At 37.5% G+C, this 13,056-nt stretch overlaps 1 protein-coding gene across 4 annotated transcripts in view; it reads left to right on the top strand.

The window, feature by feature from the left end:
* The window catches only part of SMARCA2 (SWI/SNF related BAF chromatin remodeling complex subunit ATPase 2), a 120,362-nt gene that overhangs the window by 78,051 nt on the left and 29,255 nt on the right, over nt 1-13,056 (top strand). For all 4 annotated transcript variants that reach the window (XM_065860203.2, XM_065860205.2, XM_065860204.2 and 1 more), the window contains exon 28: nt 4,781-4,999. In XM_065860203.2, the coding sequence (XP_065716275.1) occupies nt 4,781-4,999 (219 nt within the window). The remainder of the gene's footprint in view (nt 1-4,780; nt 5,000-13,056) is intronic.

Genomic DNA, 13,056 nt, shown 5'->3' on the forward strand with positions numbered 1-13,056 from the left:
TACAGGCCTCAGTCCCTGCATCCCTGCAGCCAGGTTCCGGTTTGCTGTGCAGTCCCACCCATGACTTCCGGGGGCCTGAGCTGCACCTGCTGGAGCCACCAGCTCCGCACACCCAGCTCCGCTGCTGGAGTGACGCCAGCTCCACATCGAGCATTCGAGATTGGTTTTGTATATTGGGTATATATTCTCTATTTATTAGTAGCATGAGTAAAACCCTTTAAAACTCTCCAACTTGAAGTCTTAAGTCTCTCCTCCTTCCTCCTTATCTTTCCTATCATCTTTCCGATCTAGAGGAAAGGGGTGGCGGGAAGTGAGGGGGTAACAGGGAGCATCTGCCATGGTTTATTGCTGCCTTACCTTAAACCTTGACACAATGACAACTACAGGAACTAAGAAGATAGTAAATTAGTATACTGACAATGCTGTTTTCTTTGTGAGTTAGCTGGGGTTTGCTGATGGTTTTGTCAAGGGCCCAGTTAGCTGCGTCTCTGCTGCTACAACATTTGAAGAGTTACTGAAATAGAGCTGGTCACAGTGGTCCAAATGTGAGCAACTCTTTAAAACTTCGCTTTTTTAATGCTGCTACAACCCTGATGGAATAATTACTAAAACGTCAGTGTAGGCATGGCTCTTACCTTTTGGTGTGTGTACCACATGGGGATTGCTGAAGGACCTTTGAGAATCACTGGCACAGGAACAGGGAATACTTAAGCACTGAAAGTGGCATCCCTTCTAATTCTACAGAGGCTGCTTTGTTCCGCACGGTGCAGCAGGACAGACACTTGTATGTGCATGAATGAAAGTGCATCGGGTGGTGCCCACAGAAGCAACCACTGATAGGAGCACAGGTTTTCACTCCCTCACCAACTTCTGCTCAAGGATTTATCTGTAAAACTTCATTGGTACACAGATGTGTAGGGGCCCTTTTTACATAAGGGACAGTTGTTCAGGTGCACAGTTGGCAAAGGCCTTATTCCCGTACATGGCTGTGCCTTTTATCATTGCTGAGTTGCTACCATAAGTTACATTTAGTCTTATCTCAGACCTGAAATCCCTACACAGAAAGTTAGAGCTTACAGACACCTGTCTTTTTAAACTTTCCTTCTGAGAGTCGGGTGTAAGGAGATTTACATGGTAGAAACCAAGAGATGGTCATTTGATCCAAAACTCAAAAGGAATAATTTCAGCCAAATTATTGGCTGAAAGTACCCTCAGTTTTGTGAAAGCTGATGTGCTGCTGGAATAAGCTGCTCACTACTTTTCCTTCAGACTGAAAAGGGAAGAACTGATCCATAGGTTGAAAGTAGCTGATGGATTTATGTCTGCAGGAAATTTCTGTAAGTTCATCTTTTTGGATTACGTTTGAAGGCTATTAGCAACCATTCAGTTAAACAGTTGAGGGTCCTGGAGCAAAGACAGTTTTAGCACTGGGTGGGCTGAATTTATGTTTTTCATATTCATTTGCCTGAAAGTTTTTAAGGGAGAGTAAACCATTGGTAGTTAAGTAACGAAAAATTGAAGATTCAAAACTAACATGCATTGAAAGATCAGGGTTTGAAAATACTTAAGATAGAAACAGGAAAGTTAAATATTAATGGCTAAGAAATAATTTTAACTGTTAATAAAGACTTGCTTTTTCATTTTAGTGAACTGTTTAGTTATAAAAGTCTGAAAAACAAGTTTGGCAGTCAGGATTCCTTGTCATCTTTTTATCAGTATTTTAGGTCTTGCATAGTCAGGTAAGGAGCACAGATAGGTTTGTATTCTCCTTAACTCAGTGATGTCTGTGCTGCCTCATTGCCTTTGCGAAAGTTGTGGAGACATAATCAAAATTCAGCAAACTTCAATAACCAAGAAAAATGTGTTTGGGTTTATTCATTTAACTAGGCTTACAGGTGTAAAAACATGTATTTTGCTTAGTTAAAGTGAGAAGTTCCGAAACAATGTGCAGGAGAGTAGGTGGGTTCTTCAAGAAGCTGTTCTGTGGTCACTTTTCAGGTTATAAGTATTCTTTGACATATATCCTGGGATATAGCTGTAGAGCCAAATACACTGTTCAGAAACAGAATATGTACAAGTGGACTTTGTTCCCCTTTTCAGAGACTCCACATACACAACAACAGGTAAAAACTCTAGATAGTCTCAAACGTCACACTGTCCAACTTTCACATTCATTGCAAACGATGATACTTAATCATGTTGTAAAAAAGTTCAGAATATATTTGGGGAAGAGTCAGTGTTTCAGTGTGATGTGTACAACTCTTGTCTTTTCATAATAATCTACTTCAACAAATGTTAATATTCCTGGAATATTTAAGTTATTTTTTAATGTTATATTTACTGAAATACAATTTCTTGATGTAAAACCTGACTTTCAAGTGAAAGAGTGGCCTTTCAAGGAAGGCCTCTCACCGGAATCGATGCCACAACTCCAATCATTTATCTCCTTGAATCCACAATGGCAATATAGCAGCAACTGAGTGTATAAATTACTGGTTTTACACTAAGTGATTTGGGTGTTTTTTTTAAGGACTAATTTAGTAATAATTTAAAAGTTTAGGATAACCAGTCACAGTTCACAAGCCAGCAGTGCTCTGTGTTCTTTCTAAATTGGAAGTTTTAGGCCTTGACTGTGCCAGCACTTAAGTTCCTCTCTTACGTGTAATCATCAGTAGTGTAGGACTTTATTTCTAGCATTTAGACCTCATGAAGGACACTGTAAATACAATTACGTAATTAGTTACAGTAAAATAAGGTAGATCTGGTTTGGAAATACATGTTTTGGTAAGATATGGGAAGACAGGACCAGATATTACCCAGAGATAAGTGGTTTGAGTAGTATCCTAAGAAAAAAAACAAATGGCTGTTTGTTTCTCATATATCTCTGATTAACTGAGAATGTCTTCTAAGTTTCCTTCCTAAGTGCTTTTATTCTAGAAGACAGCTGTTTATGTATACTATTGTAGTCTTTGGTCTTTGCTTTGGAAATAGAAACATGGTTATCAGGGAAAAAAAGTAAAGTTTCAGCATTCACTTGTTATACTTAATGTTGTTATAATATGATGTTCCTGACTTCACTGAAGTTCTCTGCTAAATAATAGAGAAACTTATCCCACCTGTCCTGTCTGGGCCTTCTCTCAGTGCAGCTTGCTGACTGCCAAGTTGACATGAAACCAAGCCACCTGTGTGGCTTGAATGAGACATTTTTTGAAATGAGTTCAGATTGAATGGTGTGTTCTTTAAAAGGTGAAATGTGGAAGTCTGTACATCTCTAAAAAATAAAAGGCTATACAGCCCATTCATCATTGTTTGCGGTAATGAAGGATGGAGAGAACCTGCAGGTATTTATAGTTGCTTCTTAAATGTAGCTGGACCTGCAGACTGAAGACACATATCTTACATTCTGCTTTTCACTGAGTTTAGAAATCAGATAGGGCACCAGACAAGATGATGAAGATAGTTTGCAGGATGCTGTGCCCGAAGCAGTATTTTGGGAATGTTTCTATTTCAGCAGTGCCAAGATGAGAGAAGATTGACCATATTCAACAGTTCCATTATTAAGTCTCAGTTAGTAAATATGGCTGGATTTGAGCTGTCCCTATAGCTAGATAATACCTCTGAATTTATGCATGTCTCTGTCTTGGCTAAGGGTATAAAACAATGTCTAGTTGGCATCCAGTATAAGTGCAACATCCTACAAGCAAGAGGGAGAATTGCACATAATCGAAAATGCTTTTTACAAATGTTTACTGGCCAAAGCAGTAGCCTGTTCTGATTCTACAGCCAATTCTGATACCAGTCTAATTATATCAGTTTTTCAAATGTAAAAATTAAATGCTTAGTGGCCACCTGTTCGTTTTCTCTGCTTAGCAACTGATGAGTGAGTGTCTAAGTATTAAATGACTCTTCAAAAAGCCTGTTTGAAAAGGCTGTTTGTGTTAACTGATTTGGGCTACTTCAAAAATGCGAATCAGATTCACAGAATGCTTCCCCAACAGGATTACGAGACTACAGTACATCATGGGAATGTATCCTGAGTAGCCATATGTGTTTTCTGAGGTAGTTGCTCACCACACTTGAAATTGATTTATGTAATTATTTCAGCTTAAAGTCTTCAGATTACCTTCTAATACTTTTAAAGACTTTACCTCCTCTGATATTTTTTGTATGTATTCTGATTGTTGATTTGTACAGCAGTCCCACCTGGAAAAAAAATCAGTGGTTTAAGCATGTTGGCTTCCTGGGGCTGTGTAGGCAAGCTTTTCTCTGAATTTCTTAATTCTCTCTCCTGATTCCTTTTTTTCCAATACCAGCTTTTAAATTTTCTTCTTCTGACATTCCAGGTCACAAAACTGGGATGTTTTCATTTATTCTTTTTAGTTACATAATAACACCTTCTGGGGATGTTGTCAAGGAGTGATTAGTATTTGTAGGTCACATTTATGAATACAAAGAAACCGTAAAACCTGTTCAAAAAAGGGAGTTGTTTAATTAACAAGACACAACAGCATTCTTGTGATCTGCTTTGTATCACTTAACTTCTCTGTTGTCCCAGTTACTTCAGTAAAAGCTAGTTACGGAGTAGTGAACTTAACTCAAAATCAACCAAGTGTAGCTTCTTCTTTTTATAGTTGTATTTTAGAGGTATTTCGAGGTATTGTGGAAGGGAAATACTTGTGAAGGACTTGGTTTAAAGTATCATTAGATAGCCGGGAATTTCCATGGTTCACTTAATATTTGCCCTTAAAACTCTTTTATCCTTTCCCAACTGCTCTTTCAGCGCATGGACATGGACCGTCGCAGGGAGGATGCCAGAAACCCCAAGCGTAAGCCTCGCTTGATGGAGGAGGATGAATTACCTTCCTGGATTATTAAGGATGATGCCGAAGTTGAAAGGCTTACATGTGAAGAAGAAGAAGAGAAGATATTTGGAAGAGGGTCCCGTCAACGCAGGGATGTGGATTACAGTGATGCCCTCACAGAGAAACAGTGGCTGCGGGTAGGTTGTCTCTTTTTTGTTTCTTTTACAGTTAAGTTTATTCATCTGTGGTGTTGGTTTTTTTTGTTTTTGAAGACTGCACAGTTGCACTGGAGGGAGCACAACGTAGTCGTTAAGGCCTAAATATCCAGGTTTTGCTGCTGTGCTGAAGGCATAAATAAGGATGAAGGCTATGATAGATTTCTCTTGCAACTGTTTTATTGCCGTGGATCTTGACATACTTCTTATGTCTTTAGACACTTCTGTAAGTGTCTTCTTTAAGACATATGATGGATTCTTTTACAGTGGAGAGGACCGGTGATCAGTGTATCATACAGCTTTCTGTGCTGCAGAAGCTTGATTTTATTATTTTTTTTAAATACATGAATTTAACCCTTTTAAGAATCTGGAAACTTTCATGTGAGTCTTCTTTATCTCATACAGTTTCATTTCCAAGTCCTGAGCATTTCTTGACTCCACTGAGATCAAAGCCCTTCATAAATGGTATGAGAATTTAAGACCTGAAAGTAAAGATTCTAAACTTTACTCACATCAAATCTGCGATTTTCTTCTACTTGAGGGATCTTGCCATACTTCTGCAAAACACACATCCAATGAATTCTGATACATATGCCTTTTCAGAATGGTAGCAACAGGGGTGGGAAGGAGGTGAGGTCTAATGGAAGGTATTTTCAAAACCTGGAAATCTGATAATGTTAAGATTTCCAAAATATATATAGATAAGGTGTTCTATGTGCAAAACTAGTCAACGTGGTTTGACAGAGTAAGTTTTGTTATGCATAATTACAGACTTAATGCCAACATGAACATATAGTGCAGTTTTTGTGCATAATTTGCTAAAGTTAGGTAGAAATCTTACCTACTTCAGTTACAAATCTGATGTTGTTTAGAGTGGATTGTGCAATACTTGGCTAAGAGCTAATACGGATTCTACTGCTGAATGTAAAGCTTAGGGGAGTAGAGGCTTGAGTTAGACATCAGTTGTAAATCTAACCAAGTTTATGAAACTACAGGAGTTTGATACTTGACATTTTCAAGTAGTCAGTGGAGAAGGAGGACCTAGAAACGTAAGCTCTTGTCTGGATTCTCACTTTCCTGCAGTGGAAGTGCTTGCAGTATAGTGTACATCTACTAAAGGTCGTTTTAAGCCAATTGTCTTTAGTTATGGAAAACTCTGCATATAGCAACACAGAAGTTAGATTTGGCTTGCATGTTTTGTGTCTTGAGTTGGTTCTGATGTTTGTGTTAAGTGCTTTATTGTCAAAAATGGCATCCCTTAAAAAATTATCTACTCCTCCTACTCAGGGTGGAATCATCCAGTCCTGTATAATTTGTAATAAAGTTCATTCCTACTCAGGGTGGAATCATCCAGTCCTGTATAATTTGTAATAAAGTTCATTCAGCAGTGAATTTAGAAGTCCATAGGGGAATGTATTTTACTGTTTGACTTTCCCTTTTATTTTGTCTGAATTTTCTTGTTGGATTTTAGGCCAATTACTTCCTGTAATTACTCTGCTCATGCAGAACAGGCTGCCACCTTTCTTTTTTTAACATTTCTTCGTCATAGAAGAGTTTTTCCCTTGTTTGGTCTATTCTCAAGGTTAACAACCACTGGTCATTGTCTTTTCCCATAGGTCCTGTTTTCTAGTTCTCTTGATTATTTTCACTAATTACCCCTAGCTTTTCTACATGCGACTGATGTCTTTGTGCAAGTTCGGTCAGAAGCTAGACTTGAAAATTCCAGATGCAACCTCATTTGAATAAGGAGGAAGAGATCGTTCGCATAACTTATGGGATGCTTACATCTCACCATCCACTGTTTCGTTTTCTCAACAGTAAAAGTATTGACTTGTGTTAAATTTTTGATCCAGCATAAGCCCTTTAATCCTTTTCTGTGGATCTACTTCCTGGCCTTTTTTTTCAGTATCATTTTTTGTAGAGTTGATCTATCATTACTAGTAAGAGGATTTAACATATGTCATTCTTGAATGATATCCAAGTTTTCTTCACCAAAATTATTCTGAATTTTAAGCCCATCCTCAGGTAAACTTCAGTCAGCTTGGTGTTCTTTGGAGATTTAGTAGGCATACTTTCTATTCTGTTTTCCTAAAGACAGCAAAACCACTGAAAAGCACTGGACCATTTGATAAAGAGCCATTACGGACTATTTTGAAAAAAAATTTCTTACCAGTTCCCCGTTTACCTGCTAGTAATTGTTTTCATTGTTTGCTTCTGAGACTGCTGTGTGAGGCCAAGACAGAAACTCTGCTGGTCAAGATGGTAAATATACTACCCCTTTTTCAACGTGGCTTGTTATTCTGTTGAGAAAAACTAGTATTCTTCCTCCTTATTGAGTTATTAAGCATGTTCTCAAATTAGCTAAGTTAATGCTAAGTCAGATTGCTTCACAGTCCATTGCAGTCACTACTGTGATTCTGTTGTATACTTATTATAACTTGTGCTTTCAAGTGGGCTTGAGAGTGTTTTTAAATAAATGCAAGTGTAGTAACAGCTATCATGCAATTGCATGAAAACATTAAATTAATAATTTCATGTTAACTGGGATGCTGTGAACTACTTATATCAGTACAACTGTGAAAAAAATAAAAGAAATAGTAAGTTTTTAATTAAGAATCGTATTTTATTTCATAAGACACCTTTTTACCCATGTTCTGTATCACGCCACTGCCGAAAGGTAACTATAGATACTTCTGTCTTTATTGCACTGTTACAGAGGAATGAGATTAATTTACCAGCACCAACAGGTGTCCCTCATATTTTCCCTTGTTATGGCTGCTTTTATAGTTTTATAGATATCTTCTCATGGGATTTTTCTGGAGCAAAACTTTGCATTTCTGACTAATAAGTTGGTTTCATAATGCCCAGTCCTCAGCTGTCTCTTTATGTGTCTTGACGAAGTTGACTACATCTCTTCTAGTTTTGATTCAGTCAACAGCCACAACTTAAGACTGTGGAGATCAGCTACCTCCTCCTTTTCAGGCAGACCCTGACCCCTCTGCCGATACACCCAACACTCAAGAATATAGTTAAGGTCATGGCAGATCTCCATGGCATCTGCCACACACCTCAGGGTCTGCACACATGCATATATACTGACAAAGTGTGTCAGCTTCCTCCTTGCTAGGAGGTCAAGTCCTTGAGCTTGGAAGCAGGAGACAAAATAATCACGGAAGCCAAACCTATGGACATATGCAATTTTTAGTGAGATTGTGCTGCTACCCTTAACATCCTGTAATTCAGTAACAACCTCCAAGGGAAGCTGTGAGACATACATGGGCTTTATCACTAGCTGTCGCTGCAGCCTGCTGTTCTGCAACTGTTGGCATGACAACCGTATTTCCTAAAAAAATATACCAAAAAAACCCCAAAAAACAGAAGGGAGGAGTTTGCTTCCTGATCCTATGAAGCATTTATATTCTTGGAAGTATTTCATACTCTAGCAGATTGTATCCGTATACCACTCCTAACAAGACTCCAGAATACTTTGCTGGATCCCATGGCAGATTTTTTTCTAGAGGGGTCATCTACTAAGGACCCCTTTACTTAGAGCAGGCTTCAAGAATCTAAGGATTTGTTTGAGTAGTTACAAGACTCTGAAGACATTTGCACAGGGATTCAACTTTTCATTCAATTTAATTGCTGGCTAGGTGACATTAATAAAGTTTTATTCCCTAGTTGTGCAGTTCATTTGAAATAGATTTGCACATTGGCCAGGGAACCTTACTTAAGACCAAAATGTGCAGTCTCTTGTTTACGTCAAACAGACATCCAAAAGTCAACTGTGGTGGACTATTTGTTTTGCCGATCTAAAGATTGTAAGTGAAATTCAACCATTTGGTCTGTAATTAGTCAATCCTATTTAAATTTGAAGAAAACTGGTACTGGCTTTTATACACACAAAATATCTGGTGAACACTGTAATAATTGTGATGTAGATTTTATTTCCTTTTTTTAATTTATGTTTACTAACTCAGGTAAATATGTTGTATAACCAAACTATCTAGCAGGACATTGGGCATGATTTTATTTGTTTTCTCATTGGTTGGAACTTCACATAACTTTTTTATTTTATGTACTCTCTGTCTGTTAAAAGTTAGGTCTGGCGTCAGAGATAGTAAAGTTGGGCCAGCTTGTTACTAGAAGTTTTTTGGCTAGGTTTGTGTTTTCTGAGAGAGCTTTACTTTCGTGTATACAACTTTCAAATCCATACTGAGAAGATACTTTATGATGTGGTTTTGTAAACTGTGATGGTAGAATTTGATCTCACATAGTCTTTGTTAGATACTGAAATAGCTGTGTGGAAAATCATCTTTACATTCAATAATGGTTTTAGCTTCACTTATCGTCTATTGGTGTTATTGTCAGTTGCAATGGCGATCTTTTTATAAAGTCTGTTTTGGAGGCTGCGATTCTGTGAAGGAGGAGAAAAGAAATAAGCTTTTACCCAGTGCATAGTTTATCTGCCTAGTTCACGTACGTGATACTCCTCCACTCCTGGTTTTCCTCTCTCTTCCTTACTCCTCTATACCATTTCTGGTTACAATTGCAAAGTTTCCTGACTTGCTGCTATATCTTTTTAACAGGAGTATGTATTTGCCGAGGGCATATGCAGAAAATTGCATTCTGATTTAAACTTTGATCTGTAGTATTGAATTGCAGATCCAGTTGAATTTATTAAGCTGTAGGGGAAAACAAGCCACATTTAAAAGACTTTGTCACTGGAGGCTTAAAAAGTCCACTGTCCCAGGATGTTGTCTGTTTTGTGACCAGCAATCAGGATGCCCCAGGTACTATTTTATTAAAGTGTAAAGTGAGACTGGTAAGTTTTATGCACATGGAAGCTTATTTCTTGAAGGGTTAGGAAGTTGGACATGACTTTAAGGCCTCACGAAGCCAAGACATTTTCAAGTTCTGACTATTACTATCTTTCATGTCCTTTTCAGCAAATTCAGTTCAGAATCTATTTAAGGAAAAAAGGGGCTACTTCTAAGTGGCAGTGAAATTAAAACCAATGAAGCAGTTTAGATGAAAGGGGCTTTTCTTGACTTTCGAAGAGAGGGAATTTAAATGCATCTTCTTGATAGCTTTGATTCTCTGTTTTGTCAAGGTGGGTTTGTTAGTTTATTAAGGAAAAGAACCAGATTTACACTGTGTGTATGTTTCTCAGAATCTGGAGGCAGATTGAGTATTAATTTTGGAAACTAAGTACTTTGAAATACCTCTTCAGTATTTGAGGGGTACTCTGAGTAAGGCAATTTCTGGTGTTCCAGAAATAGTTTTTCTGTGAGAAAGACCTTAAGTCAGCTGTCTCAGAGGAATACCTATCAGTAAAATACCTTGCCGTATTTTCATAGGATTCTTTTTGTTCAGTCTGTGATTTTGTCCATGCAAGTACTGTAACATGCAAAGTAACATAACTAATATTAGCAGTTTTTATTGGAATTGTACATATATTCTCCCCTAGAATACATTAGAATAATAGTGTCATATAAACACTTTCCTGTATTTCTAAAGAATGTGAGTAGTATTGTTAAGATTAGGCTAAAAGAAACTGCATTTTCTTTGAAATAGCTCTGACGTGCTTGGCAACCATGAGTCAAAACTCTGGGTTTCAGGCTTTGTTACATTATTATTGTTTGAAGTGCAAAATTTTGCATGAAAAAAATTAGACCCTGTGGTTAAGATGCCTGAAATATTCTTCATGTGGAAAGTCAAAATTCAGATCGACATTCAAAGCTGAAACACGAAGTAACTCTTAAATACTTCACAAAACCCACCAAAAAAAAAAGTCTGCAATAAAATTTTAAAACATTACTGTTGCTAAGGTGAAGATTTTAATACTTGGGTCTACTGCATTTTTATGGTCTCTAACGTGCCTTGACAGTAATAATGATAGGTCATATTCAGTAGGTGACCTTTTGTCACCTATCAAAATTTGAATAGAGGCAATAGATTTTTCTATGTTGATTTTCTTTTACAGCCTGTGCAAGGAGTTACCCATACCTTTCTAAGTGTATATTGTGCCAGAGTATTTATTCACTCTGCAAAAAGGGAAGCATTTAAATTTTGCCTTGTCATCAAGAGCACATTCAGAGACCATTATTGTAAAGTACAATATTTTGAAGGCAGACCTGAGAATGTGATGGGAAGCTTCACACTGATGTTTACCATGCAGCATGTGTGACAGGCAAAAATAATCCTTTTGATGAATCAATATACATATGCGGAGCTCTCCAGCTTCCGTAGAAACCTACAACTGAAGTGAAAGCAATTTGGAAGTACTAGCTTAGAAACTATAGGAAAACAGTTGCAGACTAAACTTCTCAAAAATTACTCAGCCTATCCTTAGGCATATTGTGGGTGGAAGGCATGAGGCAGTTAGGTTCCTGAGACATCTTGAAGTACTCAATGAGTAGAATGGTGTATTTCCTTACCCTGGCAGTGGAATGTTAACTTTTAGAAAGGAAAAATCCTACAAAAGTTTTCAAGTAACTATAACCCTGTAATTTCATCCTGTACTCTGAACCTGTCAAATTCTGAGTATTACAGATGATGCTTTAATGGAGCCCCACTGGGTATTCTTTTCACTTGCATCTGACAATGTCATAAAATATTTTTACCTAGATTTCAAACTCAGAACGGTAGAACTTTGTTGTTCCTTGTAGTCTTGCTTTAGTTTTTCATATATGCACTTAGGCTATGCTATGCTATGGTACGCTACACTACGCTATATGTTATTCTGTTGAGAAACTTCACTTCTTCTTAGGCCTCATTGCCTTTACAGGATTCTTCCATGTAGTCTTCATTTAGCCTTTGTTTAGGTAATAGTTTTTGCTTGTCAGACCATGATTTGCATTGCAATTTATCCCAGAAAACCAAAAAGACCTTCTAGACAGATACTGTGCGTGTCAGAGGTTGTGATATGCCTATTAAAGGTGAAGCTCTAATGTAAGTCTTGCCATAGTCTGACAACTGCAGCCTTAAACGCATCCTGAAAACATACTAGAAGTTAGCCTCACAAAATACTGCTGTACTATAAAATTCATAAAAGATACATATTACTCAGCAAGTTGTCCAAAGTTCTCAGCATTATAAGCTGCAAAACATGAGCCACACTGCCAGTCCGACAGGACGTGTAACATTACAAAGTGGAAATTTCCTGCCTTTTTGCACAATATAAGAATATAATGTCTGTTGAAAAGGTAAATGTCCATAAAACCAGCTCTGTTATTCAAGGAAAAATCAATATTGTCTGGTACTAAGAAACCAAAGGCTTTTGGCAACTGCAACAGTATTTAGTGAAAGAGAAGGTGAAGACTAACTTGCCTGAAGACGGGGAAGGGAAGCCATCTTACATACTGTTTAGTAGTGGTCAGATAGAAATATGTTTCTGATGGATTTTTGTATTCATGATCTCCCTTTTAAAATAAACCATGTCTTATCTGACTGGGAGATGATGAATCCTTAGAATGTTGTAGAATTCCTGTTTTTCCTTGATTTGGAATCTAGTCTTTACTGTTGATTATCTTCATGACTTAATTGCATTTCGTTTCCTCCTGCTCTGCAACACTAGTCTGTGACCCTGAATGGAATGTCGTTATAACCAGGAAGACTAACAAAAATGGGAGAAAAAATTAATCTCAGATGGACAATGGAATGATATATCGCTCCAGTAAAAGATTTAATTTAAACCAAAGAAGTAAGATCTAGAAGCAAAACCCACAGTACAAACTAAGCCATAACAACCTTGATTTTATTTTCTTCCTAAACTGTAAGATACAAAGGAAGATAGAACATCTCCTGTTGTAGTGCACAAAAGTGTTATGCTGTGGACTGAATCGTGTGCTTGTTATTTTAAAGGAATTTAGCGAAAGTGAAAAAAGTAATCTCCCACATGTCCCACTGGCACCGCTCAGAAAAGGTAATTTTCTCCTGCAATTTTCCTTGCCCCCTTTCCTAGGGAAGATAATGTACATGGTCAAGAAAAAGAGAATGACTGGGATACTCATGATCTCACAATACTTTTTTCCATGTAC

This window comes from Patagioenas fasciata, chromosome Z (genome assembly GCF_037038585.1).
Source record: "Patagioenas fasciata isolate bPatFas1 chromosome Z, bPatFas1.hap1, whole genome shotgun sequence".
NCBI lineage: Eukaryota > Metazoa > Chordata > Aves > Columbiformes > Columbidae > Patagioenas > Patagioenas fasciata.